The sequence below is a fragment of the Terrapene carolina genome, unplaced genomic scaffold, assembly GCF_002925995.2.
Source record: "Terrapene carolina triunguis isolate 2854851 unplaced genomic scaffold, T_m_triunguis-2.0 Scaffold68, whole genome shotgun sequence".
Lineage (NCBI taxonomy): Eukaryota > Metazoa > Chordata > Testudines > Emydidae > Terrapene > Terrapene triunguis.
In genome coordinates, this window is record NW_020664419.1 from 9,109,011 (window position 1) to 9,133,410 (window position 24,400).

General features: G+C 40.9%; 1 protein-coding gene across 5 annotated transcripts in view; it reads right to left on the minus strand.

Annotated features, from left to right (window-relative positions):
• USP6NL (USP6 N-terminal like) overlaps positions 1 to 24,400 on the minus strand; it is a 199,302-nt gene that overhangs the window by 26,906 nt on the left and 147,996 nt on the right. For all 5 annotated transcript variants that reach the window (XM_024210873.3, XM_024210874.3, XM_024210871.3 and 2 more), the window contains 5 exons: positions 22,804 to 22,911; positions 20,053 to 20,162; positions 15,164 to 15,212; positions 13,116 to 13,236; positions 8,729 to 8,823 (listed from right to left, as the gene is read on the minus strand). In XM_024210873.3, coding sequence (XP_024066641.1) covers positions 8,729 to 8,823; positions 13,116 to 13,236; positions 15,164 to 15,212; positions 20,053 to 20,162; positions 22,804 to 22,911 — 483 coding nt within the window. The remainder of the gene's footprint in view (positions 1 to 8,728; positions 8,824 to 13,115; positions 13,237 to 15,163; positions 15,213 to 20,052; positions 20,163 to 22,803; positions 22,912 to 24,400) is intronic.

The window sequence follows — 24,400 nt, forward strand, 5'->3', positions numbered from 1 at the left end:
GATTCAGGCCTGCGTTAGATCAGTAAAACCAATGGCATAGTCCAGTCTTGCAGATCCTGATATATAGAGTAGCGACTGGTTAATTGTATGTACAATGTTATATTATGTTATAGTCAAGACTCTGTAAACCATAACTTCCATTTGAAAATAATTATTCATAGGTATTATTAATGTAAGTAAGATGTGGCATATCCCCAGTGAGAAATTGTGACAATTAACTTCTAAAACCATCTGAAACCATCTTACAAAATAAAGCATTTATTTATAGGATGAGTCATTAAAACAAATGGGCTTGTTTGGGGATTTCCCAGTAAAACAAGGCGAATCAACAGTCTACTACATATAAGAAAATATAGTGGGTTAGGTTCTCAGTTGGTGTCAATTGATGTAGTTCCAATAAAAAAAATATCAATGCAGCTAAACTGATTTACTCCAGCACATGGCTTGGTATATATAATTCAAAGACGATCTAGCAGGTTCTCATAATGAATGTTTATTGAGATTTCATATATTCCTGTTTTCAACTGGCTCAAAGTTCCCTCAGAAGGTGAGTGCTATTAAGATACTCTAAGTAAAGTATGTCTACACTAGATATGCTACTGCAGCTGACATTCTGTAGATCTTTCTCAAGAGGTTCTGAGGAAAAACTATTCTTGGTTATTAAATATATTATAGTGGATATGGGCAATAACATCATATCAGCAGAATGACTGACCACCATGAAGTTTTGTTATCTAGTCATATCCTATTGCTCTTATTAAATATTATTTTACTTGTTGGTTTACTTCGATTTATTAAAAGCATCTATTCAAAAACGAAGGGCCGAGAGTATAGCACTGTCCATTATAACCAGTGGCTCTATGCCTGGTAAGCCAAAATCCTCGAAAATTAAAGCAAGAAGCAGCTCTGACCTATAGTCCAAAGCCTTCATGAACTCTACTGTGAAAATTGAAGCCATAATTTTCATTCCAGAGGCAAGTGAGCTACTGGATCTCTGTTTTCACTACACAGTAAGTAGTTTAAAAAAAATCACAAGATACACCCTGTGATTTTGGATTAATCTTTTACTGTAATGAAGAGAATGTTTCCAAACTAATATATGTTGTAGCATGGCCTGAATAAGTCTCAGCACATTGTAAAAAAAATTGATTAGATTTTAGTATATACTATTCATGTTCAATAGAAACAGATTTTAGTAGAATCTGAGCCAGCTACAGTCATCAGGAAGTTATTCTCGCCATAATGCATGTGTGTACCATTCCCACTAAAAAGGTTACATGAACATTACTTATTGTTTGGCTTGAATGTGCTCAACATTGTAATGAAAATAACAAACACAGTCCCAGCCCAAGGATTTCATAACTGAGAGGTAAGCAGAGTGTACACTCTATTTCTTATGCCCAAGTTCTGAAAAAAATTCATTCCTCCTACCACGGCTACCCTTTGGGTGAAGAAGCGGCTACTCATCTTGCGCAGTAGTTGCAGTTCTTTGAGATGTGTCCCCCTATGGGTGCTCCACTTAAGATGCGCCTGCTCCCCTTGAGCCCTTGATCAGAAATTTTTCTAATAGTCACATCCTTTTTACCCACTCATGTGTCCTATGTATCCTTGTGCTGCACACTGAGGGTATATAGCCCCCAGTTCCTTCTCCATCCAAATATCCTAAGAGAACATCGGAAGGAGGGTGGGTAGTGGAGCATGCATTGGGACATATATCTTGAAGAATTGTAGTTACTGCAGAAGGTGACCTCTTCTTCTTGAGTAGGATCCCTATGTGTGCTCCACTTCAAGTAGTACTTTGAAGAGTAACTTCTTTTTCTTCTTCTTCTTCAATAGGTGTCCTTATGTGTGCTCTATTTCAAGTGATGCCCAAGCAGGATCCCCAGAAGGAGGAGGAAGCTTCAGAATTGAGTCTAGAACTGAAGATAGTACCGCATTACCAAGTGCCACATAGGAGCTGGTGGCACGGATCAAGGCAGAGTGCTTAGAAAATGATTGTGCTGAAGCCCATGTAGCGGCTGTACATATCTTAGATATTGGGATGTACTTGAGTAATGCTGTGGATGTTGCTTCTAGTCTGGGAGTGTGTGCTATCACCCTTTGGGAGGGTTGAGCAGCAGCTGTATCGTAACAGGCAACAATACATGAGAGATCCATCTCGACAGTCTCTCAAGAGAGACTGCGAACCGCTTGGATTTGTCTGCAATGGAAAAAACTGCCTATGTGACTTCTGAAATTGCGTGGTCATATCTAGGTAGAAAGCCAATATTATTCCTTTCTAACATCTAAGGTAGTAAAACAGGTCTCCTGTTGAGATGTATGCAGTTTTGGGAAAAAACACTGGTAGATGAATGGACTGGTTAAGATGAAATTCCGATAGTACCTTAGGTAAGAATTTATGGTGTGGCGTAAAGAGACCTTGTCCTTGAAGAACACCATAAAGGGGGGATCCGCCATCAAGGCCCCAAGGGACCAACTTGACAGTTACCTAAAAGGACATTTTCATACATAAGTGGAGCAAGGAACAGGTTGCCATTGGCTTGTATGTAAGTCTCATGAGATATTTAAGAACCAAGTTGAGGTCCCAAGTCAGAGTGGGAACTCTAACATGGGGATAAAGGTTCCCAAACATTTAATAAATCTTGGCGACATAGGGTGAGCAAATGGTTCTGGCTAATAATTCGCCATCCAAGATGATGGGCTAAGATTGTTCCCTATGTTCCTAAGGAAAGTATTCAATAAAAGCCAGTTTATAAAATTATATTTGGCCATGATCACCTATAGTTTGTCATCTGAAATTGCAGGGTCATGGACGAATAAGACTTCCATTCAGAAAGGTCTAGTCTTTTTTGGTCCTTGTCATACAGCGTAGGCTTGGAGTAGCATTGCTTACCCCATTCATTTATTGCATCTATCACCAGGGAGTTAGGTGCGGAGAGGCAGAACAAAAATTTGGAGTCTTTGGGGGGAACATAATATTTTTTATCCTCCCATTTACAAGTTGGTGGAATGATAGCAGGTGTTTGCCACACTGTCTTTGCCAGGAGCGTCTCATTAACAGGTAACACAACCCTAGGGAATGTTGCTGACTTCAAGATTTTAGACCTTGACTTCTTGGAATAGTATTTGAAGAGTGTCAGCTACCTCTTTATAAGGTAATCAAATTGCCAGAAATTGTCAGCCAGGAACAGTGGTGGAAGCATAACCGCCTCATCTGAAGACAAGGCCACCACTCAAATAAGAGTGAGTGGTGGCCTTCTTATGCACCGTAGCCCCCTACTCCTCCAACTTCTTCTGTTGGTGGGCTGGTTGGGGAGAAGACTATTGGAAAACTCTAGTCTTCCTATGTGATGGAGTCGGTGGTCTGGCAAACTGCTGCCGATACACAGCCCACAGATCTCAGTATGGCCACTGAGAGGGCTCATATGGGGGAGGAGGTGACATTCACAGTTGGTTCCACCACATTTCTTGTTGCGCACAAGGTTCTTCCTAAAAGTGTCAAAGAACAGGTTCCTATGCAGACGGGTAGGAGAAACCCATACCCATCCTCCTCAATATCCTCTAATGGGGGGGGGGAAGAGGGGGGACAAGCAGAAAAGGGTAGGCAGTCCTGAGCAGCAGAGACTCCAGTTTCTCCATCACTGACAACTCATTAGAGTACCTGAATTCCTGCTGTTCTGAGTAGATCAGTACTGATGTGGTAGCCAAAGAAGATGGTGCCATCGACTGGGAACATACCGTACAGGGGCCAATGGTGCCTGGTGCCTTGGTGTGCCCAGTACTAAGGGTGCCAAGCAGAGAGGTACCAATGGCAGAGCTGTGTCAGATGGTACCAGTCTGGAGGAGTGCTTATCCTTGCCCTCCTTGTCCCTCGTAGACAGTACTGGGGCCCTGTCAGAGCCAGGTACTTCTTTAGAGCTCCAGGACTTTCCAGCCTCGCCAGTTCTGGAGGAAGTGTTATGAGAGAATAACTGCAGCCATCTTGTGCATTCAGCCACCATTCCTTTGAAGTGAGAACATCACGTAGTCAGGAATAATTTTGTCTTTGCTGAAGAAGCAGACAAAACAGCTGCACGGCTGCAGTGTTGCTAATAAGGATTGATAAAGTGACAGATTCATGAGAATGGGAGAGGGTGTGGATAGCTGACCTTGGATCTGGGTGTCTGTGATCATGAGTTTTTTTTTTTTTTTTCTTAGAATTGCTTTGTTGATAAGTAGAATTATGAGTTCTTTGTTGTTGCTAGGGAAATTGTTAGCTCACTAGAGGTTACTATAAGTTATGTACTTTGTATTGAGCAACCTATAAAAATATTAGAGAATACAATTTGGAGAAAGATTATGACGAGCTAGGAGACTGACATCCAACTTCCCAGCGGCTATGACGAAGGCTGGCCACCAGAAGCCTGTTGCTGACCACTCATCACCATCTCAGACTTTGGGTAACTACATCTGGGGTGCTCTAGACTATTGTTATTTTAGATGTGTACTTTGGACTCAATAAAAACAAGGATTTGGGGGTGAAAGCACTCTTGTGTGTACCAATCATTTATCACATGGAGGAGCCATGTCCCCATTAAATTATGTCCTGAAGCCGCTTGGAAAACAAAGACTATTTGAAAACCCTAGGTAACAGAGGAGGCTTTTGCGTCTATGGTATGGATTCGAGAGGTTGAGGACTTTTAGGAGCCAGCTCCTTATGATGAGAGTTCAAGCTCCTCCTCTTCAAAGCTTTCCCTGAGGCCTCCATTGCCTTCCCCTTCTTAGGGGAAACCTGTGCTGAGATGCAAGGGGTGTTGGATCTGCCCAGAAACAGATGTATTGGTGGATGGGATCTTCTGACCTGACTCAGAAGCAGGTTGAAGGGAGCGCTCCATCAGCAGCAGCCTCAATTTAATCTCTCTGTTCCTCCTTGCTGTGGATTTGAGAGCCAGGCAGAAGTTGCACTTCTGGGAGACGTGGGACTCTCCCAAGCAATTGACACCCCTGTTGCTAACCAGGATAGCCTCTTGACAAGACAGGCAATGTTTGAAACCTGGCAAGCCAGGTATGCCCTGCCAGGAGAATAAGGCTCCCTGGAGGAAGGGGAAGGAGATGAAAGAAAGCCAATCCTTTCACTATTTAGATAGTTTACAGTTAGTTACATATAACAACTAACACTAAACTAAAAAACTATAGCTAAAGTGTTTAAGCGAATAGCCGAGGCATGCTCAAGGTAAATGCGCTAAGGCTCCATCTCAGGCCAAGGCGGTTCAGAAGGAACTGAGGGCAGTTTGCCCACACAGCCCCATACAGGCCCACCAATGGGGAGAGGGGAGGAAAGGAGGCAATTGCCCAGGGGCCCAGGCCGTTTAAAAGGGCCCGGGGGCCCCTGCCGTGGTAGCGGCAGTCAGGAGCCCCGGGCCCTTTTACATAGTCCGGGTGGGCTGCAGGGCTCCTAGGCGTGTGCTTCCGAGTCCCAGTGCCTGCCGTGGGCTGCAGAGTGGCTCCGCCAGGCCAGCCCACGAGGCTCCGTGCACCCCGCCGGACAGCGCCGTGGAAGGAGGGGCCCTGGGCAGCCGGAGGGTGAGATGGGCCGTAGCCCCTGGGGGCAGAGCTGGGGGGGGAGGAGCCAGCCCAGCTGCGGCAACAATCGCTACAACTTTGTATCCAGGAGCAAAACTTTCTGCATCCATTTGAGTGAGCCGGTGGGGGTGGGGGTTGTCGAGCTGGGAACAGAGCACGGGAGCCGAGCTCGGGGGTAGAGCCGGGAGCAGGGGAGCAGAGGAACTGGGCTGGGGATGGCTGCAGGGAGCCAGGCTGGGAAAGGAAAAGAGCAGGGGATGGGGGACAGTGGTAGGCAGGGACAACTGGGGGCAAGGAAAAGAGCGGGGTGGGGGAGGGCAAAGCTGGGCACAGGACCGCTGGGGGACAGACTCGAGATCGGACTCAGGATCCAGTAGCCACTGGTCCAACATCTGCAGCAAAGGCACTGGCAGTACCCCGCTGGGAGCCAGCCGGGTTTTGTCTGGGGTCTGCCAGGGAGAAGGGTGGGTCTTGGAAGAGGGAGGGTGGGTCTTGTTTCGGTGACAGCGTTGAGCTGGTGTGTGTGTGGGGGCGGGCGGTATTTGAGGCTATTTTGATTTGGGGCTGGTGGCTGTTCTTTGGGGTCATGTGGCTGATCGCATTAGGGGATTATCTCTGGTATCTGGCGATGGTTTGGGGGTGATGGGATGATTGGAGATGGGGGCTGGTAGTTGGGTGTGGGGAGGTATTTCTGTTGGGACTGTTGTAAAGGGAACAGTGATGGAGTCTCACCAGAGGATTTATTTATGTTCACTAATAATAATCCTGGTGGATGCTCCCTCACTGAACATTTTTAAATCAAGATCTAAAAAATCTGTTGTGGGAATTATTTTGGGGAAGTTCCATGGCCTGTGTTATGCACGAGGTCAGACTCACTAGATGATCACAATGGTCCCTTCTGGCCTTGGAATCTATGAATAAGAATGTAACGCTCCAAAAAGAGCTTCAACTGGTGCATGAGTAACATGTCAAAGAGGGACATACAAGCCTTGGGGGATTATCGTGAGAATTTTCATACATCCACAGCTGTTGGTTTAAAAAGCCCATGAGCACAGTGTAGGTAAATTTAATCATTATTTAGGTCACTGGTTAATGTTGGGACTCGCCCTCTCCCATATATTAGTACTCTGTTTCAGCCAGACTTTCAGTTAGGATTTTCCTTCATGTTCTGGGTGGGAAACTGGCAGAGGGATGGGGATTAGCTGGAACACAATGTCACAATGAATTTGGCTCAGGGAGATTAAATGACTTGCCTAAGGAAACCCAATGAATCAGTGGCACCGAGATAGAACCCAGACAGAGATAGAACCCAGTGTGCTGCTCTAACCTTTAGGGAACATTATATTAAGTATTCCCTAAGTTTAGGCATAAAAGGCCATCTTTTTAAAGGAACCTCAGTTTGGCCTTTTCAGATTATTGCATATGCAAATGATTGTGTGTGCAGAATTGTGTGCCACAAATGTAGAGTATTGGGGTTCTTTTAGCTGTAGGCTTTAGGAATGGGTCAAACAGCTTGACTGCCTTTCCGTGTATTTATTGTCATCTCTTGGAAGTTCATACTTATTTCTGGGAAGAGTTTTTACACAGAGATGAAGGATGATTCTGGGGGTACAGCAATAGGAGGTCTGTGTTCAATTCTCTGCCCTAGACTTCCTGCCTCCCATGGCTGGAGTGTGCAGTGGGGGCAGCGAAGGGCTGCCTATGATGGCACAATGCAGTGCCCATGGCAGGGGAATTCTCTGGCTGCTTGTGGTCTGGTTCGGGTGGGACCTGGATGGGGGGGGGGAGAAATGGGACAGAATGCCACCTTGGGTAAATCAAAATCTCTTTGGGCCTCCATTTCCTATCTGTAAAATGGTGATAGCAATCCTCCCTTTGTTTGTCTTGTCTGTTTAAATTGTAGTCTCTGTAGGGCAGGGAACTGTCTCCCTGCACAATAGGGACGTAATCTCAGTTGGGACCCATAGGTGCTACTGTAATACAAATCCATAAATAATAACAGCTGTAATGGTTCTCCACTGGGACCCGAATTATGGCGTTTGCACGCTCAACTACCTTTCGATACATTCCTAGTTTTTTGACCAGTTGTCTGGATTTTTTTTTTTTTTTTTTTTTTTTTAAGGTAAGACAGATCTCAGCTGGTTACTAGGGCATCAGGTTACCCCTGGCCTGGGGAAAGAAGGGGAGAGGGAATTCTTCAGTGTTGAGACATTGCACTGCAGATTCCAGACACAGAGCCTTCAGGTAGTGACACAGTTACAGAAACTGCAATTTATTCTGCCTCATCCTCCCGAAGGCCAATGAGAAGAAACTCCTTTGGTGATATAATGGGGAAGAGGCTAGGTGGTATCTGAGAAACAAGTAAATTCTGAAGCAGCTCTGGAGCTTGCACCAGTCCCAGGTGGACGGGAAAGGCAGCTGAATGGATACCCATGGGGAAGAGCTGAAAGTTAGGGTCTCTGTGGTTGGTAAATGTGTAGTAGAGAAAATGATCCATAGAAACACAGACAGTAGGAGACTGGAAAGAAGCAAAGGTTCCCCTGGGCCCAACTGTAGGAGATGCTGCGCCCATCCTTTCTAGGGGGCCCACTGACTGTTCTGCCCTGGGGCCCAGAATTGCTGTGGCGGGCCTGGCCCCATATACGCTTGTGTGAGGCACAAGGATACACTGGATGCCGAACAGACATTGCTAATGGAAAATCTCTGATCAAGGGCTCAAGAGGTGCATGCGCACCTGAAGTGGAGCGCCCAGAGGGACACTACTCGAAGAAGAGTAAGTTGTCTGATTACAAAGTCTCCCTGGCCCAGAGGCACTGTGTGGTCAGTTCTGCATGTGATAAATCCTTTATAAAGGCATTCAGTGTCCAGGGGTTTGCTAAATAGTAAAATCTTGAATTGCATTTACTGAAGACCCAAATATTTTCAGGAAACCAGCACTCAGAGATGTGACTCCCAATCTGATTATTTTAAGAGCCCAATCAATGTCCCAATTCAGTCAAAACTCCATGACTTTGTTCATATAACAGCAATAGGACTTTTGCTGGTTAGAACCCAACATCCATCCCCCAAATTTGTAGCATTCTAAATCAGTAGATTAGACTGGACTGAAACAAGATGATTGACTTTGGTGCAATAACTACTACTTTTTTCTGGCATATTTACTTACGAAGTGTTGCTTAAGTTTAGACAAAAACTTCTTCAATATTTTCTCATGATGTTCTTGAAACCGCAACAGTTTTGGAAAACCAGGAACAAAAAAGCCTAGGGGAAAAAAAAAAGGTAAATGTGCAGCATGTAACAGGGATAAGTTTCACAAAAAATTATCTTAAAGGTATCTAAAGATTTAAAAGTGTGTTGGTTTCAATTACATCCATTTTCAAGACTGCAACACTCAAAATAATGTACACAGTACATTTTACTACATTGATGCAAGAATAAGTGTAGGTTTTATTGTTCAAGCTACTGTGGTAAAATCTCAACCATTTTCCTATTGCCTATTTTCAATTTAATAATAGCTATGATGGATACAAGCTACATCAACTCTGATTTAGTCTGCACCACTATAAAAGCCCATGGCAAGCAGACTTTTTTTTTTTTTAATGGCAGATTCCAAAGAAGGTTAAAAACAGAAATCTAAAGTGTGGTTTTGCCCTCGACAGTGAGCGTAGAAAGGCACCTTCTTAGCAAGTCTGCTCTCCCTGTGTATTCACAAACCACACAGCTGCCAGAACTTGTGCAGCAGCAAAGGTAGAGAAAGAGAGAGAATATTAGGCAGGGCTCCCCACCCAGATGTGGAATTAATAAGAGAGCGTAATTTGAAGACCATGGGCTTGTACAGTGAAACTAAGGGCATAGGTAACCTGCGAAAACTTTATTGGTGATATGTCTGAGAATGAAGCAGCCAGATTGAATTTCATTGCCTCAGCTGAGTTTGCAGGGCAGGCAACAAGGGGAAAAAAACCACACATTTTTACTTGTAAACTGAGATAGCTGATATGAAAGTTAGTCAGGCAAGGTGGTTGAGGTAATATCTTTTATTGCACCAACTTCTGCTGGTGAAAGTAAGAAGCTTTTGAACTTACACAGAGCTCGTCTTCCTGGTATTTTTTCAGCAAAAGTAGTCCAATAAAAAAATATTACCTCACCCTCCCTGACTCTCTATTATCCTGGGACCACCATGGCAACAGCACTGCAACCAACATGGAAGTTAGCGCCGTAACAAACAAGGACCCCAAAATACTATTTTAATGGAACCAGTTTTCAGAATAGACTCAAATTTTAAAACCAAAAGATGCCTTCTGGCCAGCTGCCAATTCAATAATTCAGCACAATATGCAGAATGACTAAGCATTAAGACCTCCTATCTCAGAATCATGGAACCTATGTTAATATAGCAACTCCTCTGTCATATGAAAAAAGGAATGTCTGATGTTACCTACACTCAGCTAAGCAAAATTGTTTTCTTTTTATATTAACTATGAATCAGTACCTCAAAGCTAATTGTGCATCATTAATAATATTCAAAGATACCGTTGCTCTTTCCTTTCATACACTAATTCTTTAGCCTGAATCTGGAAAATAGTTATGGAAATCCTAAGGGAAATAAGCTTTCAAAAATTTAGATGATTTTTAGATCATACCTACATTTTATGATTTGGAGACTTCATGCCATACATACAGAAAACATTTAGGGTACATCTACATTTGGGGGGGGGGGGAGAGAAGAGGGGGACATATGTTTTGGGGGTTTCTGTCTTTTTTTCCCTGCAGTGTAGATGTACCTTACAGTCAAGTCCATCCATTGATTTCAGTGGACTTATACCAGAGGTTAGTTGGGTTGTATATTTTGAGAGACTGGAAAAACAGTCTGAGTCCGCAGGTCACAGGTGGATGGCAGATGAAACAAAGTGCTTTGTTTATTTATAGAGAGGAACTTTTTAGCCCTGCTACTCTAGGCAGCACCTTTTTTTAATTGCACTACTCAGCCATCACTATCAGCCATTTATTTCAGAGAGTGATGTCTTATTGGCATCAAGCGTGAGAAGAGTCATTTCCCCCAGGTTTAGAATTGAAACGCATGCATAGCAACAATTTAGACTTGAAATAGTTTAAGGGCTACTTTTTAAAAGATGTACACAGGAAGAAACGCAAATAGCAATGTGTATGCATACTTCACGTAAATCAATTTGAAAGTTTACTCTTTAGCATCTCCAGTGTTTATAGTAATGCTTTCACTGCTGTAAATGGATTTTAGGTATATAAACTGAAGTGCATTTGATTATTTGGGGGCGGGGGTATTATTCATTCAAACGATAGTTAAGGTTATATGTTAGCACATCTATAAACACAAACTTCCCCACCGGGGTGTTGTAAGGCTTAGTTAATACTTTTAAAGCACTTAAGATCTTCCATTTGAGAATCTCAAAGTGCTAAGTATTTTATCAATCATGTTTTTAGGAATTTTATAGCCTTGATGGAAAAGAATTCGCTCCAAGCTCAAACTTGTCAAGCAATAATTTGGCCTGGGAGGGAATATTTTAAAACAAATTTCATTAAAATTAAATCCAGCCATTTTCAGCTTACACAAGCGATGGTAATGGTTTGTGAGGGGGAAATGGGGCACACTTATTTTTATTCTGTTCCATTTATTCCAGTCTGCTCATAGCCCAATTGTTCATATATGTAAAAATGTACATGCCCAGCTCTGGCAGTAGTGTTTGTTAGCTACCAGCTCAGTGCAGACAAGCTAAAGGAGCATACACACAGCAACCCTCATGGAACTCCTTCACCATCAGCCAGTTGGGTGCACTTGGGTTCACTGTAGCAGTATGAAATGACCCCTGCAAAAGCGAATCGCTTTAGAAATTTATTCTATCGGAGTTCCTCAAAGGCATCATGTTAAGAGCACAAATCCAAGGGTAAGAATCTCTCCTGGCAACAGTGTGATGTGCCCAAACACCAACATTTTAAATCTGGAGGACGTTCTTTATCCTATTTAATAGTTTACAGAAGACTAGCTTTTGGCCCAAAACAGCATCCCTCGGTGGTGGTAGGGGAAAGCCTACAGGTGTATAGAGGTCATATGTACTACAGATGGGTAAACTAGTTTGGAAAATAATAAGAATGGATTAGTTTAGTTTACATTGGTTTGGAAAAGGTAAAGAGAAGGACAACAAAAATGATTGGGTATGGAACAGCTTCTGTATGAGGAGAGATTAAAAAGACGGTGACTGGGCTTAGAAGAGAGACGACTAAAGGAAGATATGATAGAGGTCTATAAAATGAAAAAAGGTGTGGAGAAAATGAATAGGGAAGTGTAATATAACCCTTCACATAACACAAAAACCAGGGGTCACCCAATGAAATTAATAGTCAGCAAGTTAAAACAAATATGAGGAAGTACTTCTTCATACAACACAAGTCAACCTGTGGAACTCATTGCCAGGGGATGTTGTGAAGGTCAAAAGTATAACTGGATTCAAAAAAGAATTAGATACGTTCATGAGGGTAGGTCCAAGATGATCAGGGCCGCAACCCCATGCTCTGGGTGTCCCTAACCCTCTAACTGTCAGAAGCTGGGAGTGACAGGATGATAGGGGATGGCTCACTCAATAATTGCCCTGTTCTATTCATTCCCTCTGAAACATCTGGCACTGGCCACTGTCAGAAGGTAAAGAACACATAGAAAATACTAAAATTTAAAAGTAAATAAATTAGAGAGAAAACACAATTATATTTAATTAACAAAATGGTGGAACGATAGAATTCTGCGTGAGGCAGAGATACAGCTTGCCAACAGTTTACCCTTAGCTCATACCATTGTGACTACCTACAGCGTTAGTTTTAACTGTGGCTTTCCAGCTTTGCCAGTTGATGTCACAGCCATTTAACAGGTTTTTTTATATGGTTTTCATTATTATTCAATTGCTATATAAATGTCTGCACTACCAAATTTCGACACTGCCAGGCAAAGATAACTGAAGTAACTTCCATGAATATCAGCAATGAAGTCCAGAAACACAGTCCTTAGAATAAATACCTGTAAGTGCAGCATTTAACATAGAATAATAGCTTTATCTGCATTTTACAAGGCTCTGACAAAGTGGCATTTGTAACATTACTTTACAGAACAAATCAGTGGCACTAATAGCTGAAGCAGAAACACTGATACACTTAAACAAAGTGACAGCTCTAAGAGAACTTTTGGGTATTTTCCCAGAATAAATCACACTCTTTCTCACGCACACCCCTTTTAATGGGACACAAGCAGAATAATATTAAAGGATGGGAAATTTTCATTGATGACTACTCGTAGGATATAACCTATAAAACAATCATATGAAATTGTAGATAAGTGTTAACCATATTTATTAAGAGATTATTACGCATTATTTGTTCTGCAGTAGAATGCAACAGCCCCACACAAGAGAAGGGCCCCGCTGTGCTAGGCACCGAACACATGCAAGTGGATATTGCCCCTGTCTCAAACAATTTATAATCTAATTAGGACATGTTGAAATTTAATTTTTACTATGTGAGCTGAAATACCATACCATGCATAGCATGTTTAGGACCTGAGAGTAGTTTCACCAGGGCCCAGAAGGCATCTTCTTCATTCATGTACATGAGGAGTAAAGCTGTGATCTGGCTCATTCCCTGACAGTATCCAACCTCCTGAAATTTAGAGGACAGGAAACATTAACTTCGTAAACAAAAAAACAACAACTATTTGTGTATTTTTTTAACATGAGAAAACACACCATTTTTGTAATAAGCTCTCTAAATATGGCAAACCCACACACCCCTCAAATTTTCATCGTTAAAATTTTCCTTTAAACTCTATTACCATGCCTATTCAAAGACAAAACATATTATACTATAAGTGATAATTCGCTGTCTTCCAACTGGTGCTTGAACTGGCTTTGGCCTTTCATTAAAATACAGTATATTTGTACACGAAATCCTTTATTTTAAAATGTTCGCATATAATTTATATGAACCTACACCCAGAACAGATGCGTTTTCTATTCTCCATGTGGAGCAGCACAGTATATGGCAAGAAGATACTGCAGATACATAAACAAGTGAAACAGACCTCTCTCCTCTTATTCAAAAACAGTAGCAATGAAAAACAGAAAACCCTACAAGGCTACTGAACTAATATATTAACTCCTATGGTGGGAACCAGCAATAAGAAATATCAGACTGCTTAAGTAAGGATTATTACTGACTTTACAAAACCAGCTGCTAATGTATATTTGATGAGAAAGAGATAATTATTGAGAAAGTCTTTTAGACAGATGGTTTCGTCGCAAAAACTTTGGCCAAGGAAGCCTTTTAATTTGCTTTAATGCTGAAAGATAAAAAGGAAACTAGCTAAGAAGTCTGAAACAACTGATATATAATAAAAGAGAAAAAATGCAACAACAAGCCTAAATACTAATCTTTTTCTATTTGTTTAAACACTACCAATGTCTATATAATATCCATTGATTTTAAACAGCATCTTTCATGTAATATAAATTATTATTAGTTAATCCAAACAATGTGCTGTGGAAAACAAAGAAAGTCCCTATCAGAGTTTTAATCCTAATTGTAACCCTAAACACCGTACAATCAAAAATCTAGGGCACCTATTAAATGACAGAAAACATAATTTTAGAATTAAAAACAGTAATATTAGCTGTGTAAAGTTAAACACAACTATAAAAATGTTTGCAGGATGGGGGCATAAATGAGTAAGCACAGAAGTGGACATCTGACAACATTTACATTACTTACGTTTTTAATAGGCAACTCAGAATTAAATGCTACAAACCAGGAACATTTCGGGCACATAACACGAGATCTAAAAACCCCAGTTCGGGAAAGCACCGCCATTCAGGACAAGAATGGAAAACTTACCTTACGAGAGAAGACTCAAAGAGCTTGGCTTGTTTAGCCTAACAAAAGGCTGAGGGGAGGAGATATGATTGCTCTCTATAAATGTCAGTGGGATCAAATACAAGGGAGGGAGAGGAGTTCTTAGTTAAGCACCAATGTTGACAAAATAAACTGGCCACCAATATATTTAGGCTTGAAATTAGATGAATGTTTCTAAACATCCGAGGAGTGAAGTTCTGGAACAGCCTTCCCAGGGAAGTAGTGGGGCCAAAACACCTAACTGGCTTCGAGACTGAGCTTGATAAGTTTATGGAGGCAATGGTATGATGAGACTGTTTACAATGGCATATAGCAGTGGTGGGCAACCTGCGGCTCATCAGGATAATCTGATTGGAGGCTGCGAGACATTTTGCTGATGTTGGCCCTCTGGAGGCACTGCCCGTCGCAGCTCCCGGTTCTCTGTTCCCGGCCAATGGGAGCTGTGGGAAGTGGCGCCTGCAGGCGAAGGGGCTGCAGGGACGTGCTGGCCACCGCTTCAACAGTGTTTGAACTCAAGCTCCCAACAGTGTTTGAACTCAAGCTCCCAACCCTACAACAGCCAGATTGAGCTGGCAACAGTTCAGATCTTTATGTAAGTTGAGAAGTATTTTCAGTAACTTTTGCAACATTGTTTAAAAGACCCATATTTGATCTCAAGTGTACATGAAACATGACTTACCGTATTATATATTGAATATGCAGCTAAAACATGGAATAAGGATTGTTGCCTGAAGAAACAAAACAGTAAGTAAATGAAAATATTTAATATTGTTTTTAATAAAAAACAGAAAGCTACTGAATCTACTTTCTGAATATCTGTTTCTCCAATTTGTCTAATTTCAAAAACAGAGAAATATACTTCATAATCAAAACAGATGTAATATAATCAAACAATACTTACTACTTATAATGGTTTACATAAAAACATAAGAATGGCCATACTGGGTCATAAGAACATAAGAATGGCCATACTGGATCAGATCAAAGGTCCATCCAGCCCAGTATCCTGTCTACCAACAGTGACCAATGCCAGGTGTCCCAGAGGGAGTGAACCTAACAGGTAATGATCAAGTGATCTCTCTCCTGCCATCCATCTCCACCCTCTGACAAACAGAGGCTAGGGACACCATTCCTTGCCCATCCTGGCTAATAGCCATTAATGCTTAACCACCATGAATTTATCATATTCAAAGTACTTAAATAATAACTAACTAATAATGTAACACCTCTAGGAAATAAGTGGGGAAACACATCAATTTTACAGCTGGGGAAACCGAGGCATAAACTGAGTAAGAGTTACATTCTCAAAGCATCCACTAGTTTTGCACGTCAGTAGGGTTGCCAACCCTCCAGGATTGCCCTGGAGTATCCAGGAATTAAAAATTAATCTTTCATTAAAGATGGTCATGCGATGAAACCTTCAGAAATACGTCCAACCAAAATTGGCAACCCTACGTGCCAGATATGAGACTCCTTGGATCTGATTCTTAGAACTGCTGAGCACCAGCAGCTTTTATTCATTTCAGCGGGAGCTAAGAAGGTTCAGCTGTTCTGAAACAAAACAGGCCCAATGTGTCTTAAGCTGGGAACTCAAAAATTGAGGCACCCAAAACTAGAGACCAATTTGAAAATTTAGGCTTAAATGACTTTCCTGAGGTCCCACAGTGCATCAGTGGCAGACCCAGGAACAACACTTGGGAGACGGACTCCTATTCCTGTGCCTGGTCTTACGCAACTTGCTGTCTCTCATACATGCTTTGAGAAAGCTTTGCCCTATTTAATAATTACTCTCCCTTTTTCTTTCTATATTACCCCATCATGTTCTAATTACTATTTGTTAATATATTAAAATTGAAAGTGTGAATTCTGCTTCCTCTCCAATTTAGGAGTTAAGTAATGTTGAGTGTAGAGTTATGCAGAACTTCCATAATGAAATCCAAGATTTGCTGGAACTGTGTGTAAACGTCAGCAAACAAACTTCAAGGTTTGTTCAGAACTTAGAGTCTGGGAATGTAAGCCAATATCAACCAAAACTAAAAACCATAGAAATGAAACTGCTGAGTTTTGCACAGGTCTAATCAGCTATCCTGCATCCCCAATGCATTCTTCCCCTTCCCCATCCCTGAACCAAAACTTGTAAATGTCTTTTTACTCTTCTGCTGACTGTCAAACAAAAATGTTATGTTTCCCGTTAATGGAGATGGGAGGGAATAATCTGTTAACCTTGGCGAGCACTTCCCCAGGTCAATTAACAGTGTTTCCTCTGAACATGCTCACTGCATGATTATGTGAGTAGATACCACTTATTTATAAACATGTGTGGGTGTGCTGTTAACGCTGTACAGAGGTCAGGAATGTGTGTGTGTGTGTGTGTATTGTGGGGTGTGTTGTTTTTTTGTTTTTTAAGCCCTAAACTCATGCACTTTGATTCCAAAGTTTTATGATTGCCACAGAAACAATATGGGCAAAAGAATGGATGTTGGACTTCAGTTTCTACCTTCCTTTAACTATTGAATGATGATGAATTATTATGGTACTAGACATTAAACTTGAGTCTTATTTCTTTCAAAGGACAATTTCTTTCACTTTATTTGGTCTTTGATTGCATTGGGTGATTAAAGCATGTTTATTTTCATTTGAAGAAAATTTGCATTTAACCACATATTTCTTCTTATTCATCCAACGCAGACCCACTTCACAAGGAAAATGGGGGACATTTTAAAGACAATCTGCACTGGCAGATAAACAAAGAGGTGAGTAAAAGGCTCCATTCATATCTAAACGTGGGCTTCATAAGCAGATTGTGTTCTGCATTTTAAAAAACTGCATCACACTTCATTAATTCAGTTTAAGAATTTTAAAACAAAAAAGCGCATTCAGCTTTCTCTCAAGGTTTAATGTCAATGTATGTATGAAACACTACACTTTCATATGTCAGACACATGAAAATTAAATTAAGACTACATTAGATTAGAAAATCTTGGTTTAACTTCTCCTGGGGTAAGTGCTATAGGATTTAACTGAGCAAAGACATCTTTGATCAGACATAAAATTATTCTTCTTTAATAGTATGTGTGCACATGCATGCACGCACACATTATTTCCCTTCTACACAAACATGCTTCCTTCACTAATTTCTTTTTGTTAATCTTTAGGTATATACTTAAGCAAAATATTCTGACAGTTTTCATTGCTGTTGTTTTAACAATGAAATATTGAACTTGCTTTTTAAACTATTTATATTGAAGCTACATTGCTTTAAATTATTTTTAGCAGGACAAACTAAGAGCCGGTCATCATCATGTTTGAGCAATTCTGCTTATCTTTTTCCACAGGTTTTAGAACCTGGACTTGGACCAAACTCTCAGAGTGGCCATGCAGGGGAAGAAGCCACCCTGACTTCTGCGCTGCCTTCGGAGAGTACAGCTGCAGAGCTTCTTGCAGCCAGGGGAGGTACCTGGAAGTGGGACTGATCTCCCTCAAGAGCGGATGTGTAGGGGAAGAGGAAGTCCTGTCCCTCCCCAGCCTGGCTGGGACCAGTAGCTAGGAGCCCCCAACTGGGGTGCTCCAGCAGCACGGGGGAGATCAGACCCACCTCCACGAACCTCCTCTGGCTGCAGGAAGCTCCACAGCTGCTGCCTTTGGAATCCAACTCTGAAGGCAGCATAGAAGTGAGTGTGGCAATCCAGCAACCCCCCTACAACAGCCTTGCAACCCCCCCACGATACCCCTTTGGGTCGGGACCCCCACGGTTACAACACTGTGAAATTTCAATGTAAACATCTGAAAACATGAAATTGACTAACTTTAAAACCCTCTGGCTGTGAAATTGACCAAAATGGACCCTGAATTTGGTTGGGCCCTAATTATGAGGTGTCAAACTTCACAGGGACTCTGCACAAATCAGATGGAAGGAAGTAGCCAAACGAAAACTAAATGTAAAGGGCACAATATTACTATTATTGTCTAACATTAACTAGCTTTAACTAGTAACATTTTAATACTATTTACCCTAAATGTTCCCACTAAAGGCCTAAAATAGGATGAACACAAAAACATTCAGAAGAATACAAACTGTTGAAAGGGTAAGCAATTTACTTTCAGGAAAAAAAAATAACTGGACTCCATTACTTTAGTGCAGGATATGATTACTGCACTTTCACCAAATGCCATTAGAAGTGGCACTGGAAATACACAATGTGGAAATTCCACGATCTACCACGGATTTAGGGTTGCTACCCAAAATGTTTATTTCTAGATTTCTACAGAATTTAAGGATTTCATTTAGACTCTCTGTTCTCAAGGACACAAATCTTGGGGTATTTTTTACTTGTCTGTGACGTATCCTACGCAACGTTCTACAATAATATGAATAACAAAGTAGTAAACAAAATAACACATTTTAGTTTATCGCACTTATAACTGTGAATATAACCTTTGGAAAGTGAACAAATGCAGTGAGGTCTTCCAGAAGCTACTGAAAAAGAATGAAATGATACATTTGAAGAGGAGTGAGATGTGTCTAAGGGTACGTCTACACTACCTGCCGGATCAGCAGGTAGCGATCGATCTATCGGGGATCGATTTATCACGTGTAGTGTAGACGTGATAAATCGATCCCCAATCGCTCTCCCGTCGACTGCTGAGCTCCAGCTCAGCGAGAGGCGGAAGCAAAGTCGACGGGGGAGCCGCGGCCGCCGATCCCGCACCGCGAGGACGCCAAGTAAGTAATTCTAAGTCGATCTAAGATACGTCGACTTCAGCTACGCTATCCTTGTAGCTGAAGTTGCGTATCTTAGATCGATCCCCAACCCCCCCCAGTGTAGACCAGGCCTCATTCATCTCAATGGGGGTGTTGACCCTGAAGCCTAAGAACAATGCTATCATTTGGTATGTTTATGTTAAAGATGTTTAAATTGTGAAATAGTTAACTAATATTCTTTATCCAACAACTGTAAAACAAAATATTGCAAAAAAAGTCTGAAAGTATTAAGGTGGCAAGGTTTAATTATATAAATATATTACATGTTCATAGCTAAAAAGTTGCTTTATTTGGTTCTCAAAACTACACTCTGAAAGAGGGAAAATACAGAAAATCTAGGAGAAGACTAAAAGGCTAGAGGGGAGAGATTAAAGTTATCAGAGAAGTAAGAAAAACATTTTTTTTAACAACATTACTCTATAAAGGTATACGTAATTTATTAAAGAATTTAGTCTTTTCTTGTGCTTTGAATTTGTTTTAAATAGCAACAAATTTTCTCAGAATTTGTAAAAATGTCTACAGCATCTGGGGGATAAGAATTTAGACTTTTTCCTTTAGATTTCCAGTGCCCATAGCGTTAATACATTAAAGGGTAAAGCTAGCAGGCTGGAGATTAAACAAGCTGATTTTGAACTATTCAGAGACTACATTCCTTTAAGCTATATGTGGTACGTTCTGAAATCTGAAACTTTTACATTCAAAGCTCTGTCATACTTCTTGGGTAGTAAAAGGAGTCTTAGGTAGGTCAAATCTATCTGAAAGACAAACCAGGAATGACTGAATTAAATACATTTTTATTCACTTACTTAACACCATATCTGTCTCTAAACATGATATGATCCCTATATGTTCGATTTACATCAAGATCGATTTGCCTGATATCTGGTGAAGACCCTCGTGCTCGATGTTTTAATTTCTAGGAAAAATGGCAATAAAGAAAAGAAATTAGGCAAAACTCTGCTGACATCTAAAATAGGAAGAGAAACTGCTTAAAGCCACAGAATTTATTAGTGGACAAAAACATTTGTAATCTGTGAACTTACAATGCTTATTATAGAAAATGACGGGGAAACAAAGAAAAGCCACGTGGGAGTTGGGGGTGGGGACACACATGGGCGTAATGGGGGGGGCATTGTCCCCCCCAACAGAGGCAAAACATGGGTGAGCATGCAGGGTCACATGCCATTGCCACCTTTCCCCCATTTCTGTCAGCGCAGAGCTGCCCGGCTGAAGGAAGTTGGTGCTCAAACGCTGCCTCCTGGATCCTAGTGGTGGTTGTGCTCCCCCCGGGGTGTTTCTGAAGCAGGTCCAGCCCTGGCACTGTGTCAGGGTCGGGTGCAGCCTCACCACCGAGTCCTTGTCCTGGGGGGGTGGAAAGGTGGCTGCAGAGTGATCTCCCAACTCCATGCAGCCAGTGGCTTGTGCTCCCCACTGCCATGCTGAAGTGTCCACAATTATTTATTGACAAATAAAATTTGCAGAATTTTTATTTTTTTGGCACAGAATTTTAAAATGTTTGGTACAGAATTCCCTCAGGAGTATAGTTTTTAGTTTCCCAACTTTGCACATAGCTGGCACCTTTCCAAATTGGATTATGACTTTTTTCATGATTATTATGAGAAGCCTTAATAAAATCCTACCAAGGCAGAAAAGGATAAATGAAGACTGCTATGACAGCATTAGCTTACAGGTTTCATTGTTTTACTTACAGGTCTGGCACTTTGGCAATATCTAAGTTAGAGATTGGGTTTCTTTCTCTGTTTGTTTTTGTATTTCACTTCTCAGTATGTTGTTTGGGTTGAATTGTATAATCACTTTACAAGTTCCCAATACAATTTTAAATTTAAGATATATTGTAGGATGGGAGGTAGATAGACAGTGCTTCTGTGTCTATCCCCTTTTGGGGGTTAGACTGACAATCATAACCAAAGAACTCCAAATATATCCTCACTTCCACACTAGAAAAAGGATCTTCTCCTATAACTTATATGTATTCGTCACAGAATAGGTCTCCTTCTTGTTTGGCATTTTCCTTAATATTTTCATCTTTGTTCTCCAAATGCCTGATACACCACACTAATTGAACCTGTACAGTATTAATATGACAGTGTACCCAAAAAGTTATTCTTGTGTCTAGGCATACTTTCTATGTAGAAAGTTCCCCCATCACAAATTTCTGTGACTAGCTTGTAAATTCTTTTAGATTTATAAAAGGCATATTCATTCTTGTGTGAATTCAGCAGAACCTCACTTATCCATATTTTATGTAAAATTACTACCTCCATTTCTCAGCAAAGATTTAGCAACAGATAGCTGAAATGGGTCTCAAAAGCCAGAGACTTAAAATACATTTACCAAAAAAAAAAACCTACAGAAATGTGCTTTCCTCCATTAGAACATTGGCTAGGACATTATGAAATATTATAATAAACTAAAATACAGATGCCAAAATAAATCAATAAAGCACATTTCATGATACCTAGCTTTGTTTATTTTTATTGTGCTTGTTCTCTTAAGTTCTCAAAATTCAGTAAATTGCAATATCCTCCCCAGTAATTACTGCAAACTAACAAGGTTCTGTTTTAATAAGCATTTGCGGAGTACTTTACATCTTCAAAGTGCTTTACAAACATTAAATTAATTCATCTTGGTTATTCTCAAAGCTTGATTTTAATGTTTTCCCTCTGACCAATCATTCAAATACATGAAACTCCTCTGGAGTCAAACAATCCAGTAATTGTTTTATTTTTAAAACTTACTGAACATTTTTATTTACCACCATACTTTCTTTTTAAAGAAATCTGCCTCCAGCTCCAAGAGAACAGTGGGAACCACTGCCAAAGTTTCACCAGATGAGGGCAGGATCATGAGATATAGTGCTTCAAGCTTACTTTCTGGCTAGTGATTAGTATGGTCTTTCACCTATTGCTGCCTCCTTCTGCAAAGCAGAAATCAAACTTACAGGGCTTCAGGGTTTTTTTAGGGCTTGTCCGTACATGAAAATGAATCCAGAATAAAGCAGGGGGTGAATTTGAAGTGGATGAACTATATTCCTTATTGTTTGGATGTTCTTATTTCAAATTAACTTAATACATTTCCAAAGTGGATTAAGCTAATTCAGAATAAGGAGTCATTCTGGAATAAGAATAAAAAACAAAAGGGGAAAAAACCCACACACAAAGCTCCCCTCCTAAAATTACTTTTTTCACTGAATTAAACAGATAGGGCGTTTTGGGGGGAGGAGGCGGGGAAGAGAATCTGGGAAAAGATTCTGCTGAGTAAATGATGCTACTTTTATAGTCATTTCTCTGAGTAGAACTGCACTTTAATTATTTTATTGATGGGGGAAGGAATCAGAAGAATTACATAAATTACAAACCCCAAAATAATTGGGTCAAATGCTGAGCCCGCATGGGTTTCTCCTTGGCTACAGAGTGAAAATACAGTTAAATACAATTTCTACTCCTTTTGATACATTGCATAAAATAAAAGCTCAATATTTCCCAGGATCTAAGTGTTTGTGATTGGTAATTCTAAGGGGAAATTTGCAAACTCACATTATAAAAGTCTTTCATTTCTTCTTTCATTTTAGGGACATCAAGTAGTAAACACCAGATTTCACCTCTCAGCTGCAGTGGGATTCCTTTATAAATTCTCCTATGGAACTGTAAAAAGAAAAAAATAATATAAATGCAGAACAAGCCAGAAAACCTTGAGCTGAGTGAGGGCCTTCCCTGCATCAAGCATTATTATTAAAAGAAGAAGGTCATAATATTATCAATCAGCCCTGAAGTAGTACTGGAAGTATTTTGGCAGCTTCAGTGCGTCTAATAAATACTGTTAACTGGGCTCCCTGTTGGCAGCCTTAGTAGAGAGGCCAAGGACTAGACATGGAGACCGAACTATCCTCATTCCTGGAAGAGGCTCTTCCAGGTCAGGACATGCACAATGGCAGGACTAGTTGGAGAAACTTACATTGCTGCTGCCTGTGCTATACTTGTTCCATGAGTAGAGAACTGAAGCGTTGTCAGTCTGGCACTGTACATAAAAGCTCAAACAAAATTAGTTCCAAAGTAGTCCACATGTAACTCGCTATTATTATGCAGTGTGAATTAAGAAGTTAAAGTTTCTGAGAGGTGAAAAAAAGATAATCCAGTAGTATACAACAACTCTGTGAAAAATTAGTAACACTCAAAACATGTGGCACTATCCTTTTTGAAAATTTCTTGTGGGACTAACACTGAGGGTATGTCTACACAACAATCAGGAGGTGTGAGCGCAGCTCGTGTGTCATACCCAAGACGACTTTGATTTAGCTCAAAATGTAGCCACAGCAACATGGGTGGTAGCATGGCTAGCCACTTGAATATGTACCCATGGTCCTGGACAGGGCTGTACACAGGAGGCTAGCCGTCCCGCTGCCCCTGCTGCCATGGCTACAATGCTATTGTTTCTCAAACCAGCTTTGATCTCTAGCTAGCTCAAGTATGCCTACAGGAACTACACTCAAATCTCCTGATTGCAGTGTAGACTTACCCTGAGTTGAAGTGCATGCAAGTATAAGACCACCACAAATACAGGAAATATTACATATCAAACTAACAGATTTCAGGTTAGCTATTCTGGTAACTGTCACATTTGGAGAGACCTGATCAGAGTCAACTAATAAGTAATCAGACATTTTTTCCACTTAGCTGTGCATTATAAAACTTACAAATTATACAAAAATTCTCAGAGGATTTAATGCTTTTGGCTGCGGTGACAAATACTGCATGGTAGATAGTCATGATGTAATAGTATTGCCCGATTCAATGCCAATACATGTTGTGAAAGTTAGTTTTAATTATGCAATACAAATTAGTTTCCCCATAGATATGTTGTTACACTAAGACACATACAGAAAGGATGAGAAATGGGGGAGAAAGGCACAACTCAGTCCTTGTACATCTCCTTCAAATTACACAGCCCATCCACCAGCACGTAAAAGCAACCACCATGTTTTTCCATTCTTTTTGGAAGTACTGCCTCTAAAACATGCTACTGTACTTGGGCTACAGGAAACACCATCAAAATTGTCAAACACTGGAAAAGCCCAGCATGAACCAGAAGAAGTAAAGGTTGGCTCAGTGAGGACTCATCCAACCCTCCATTTCC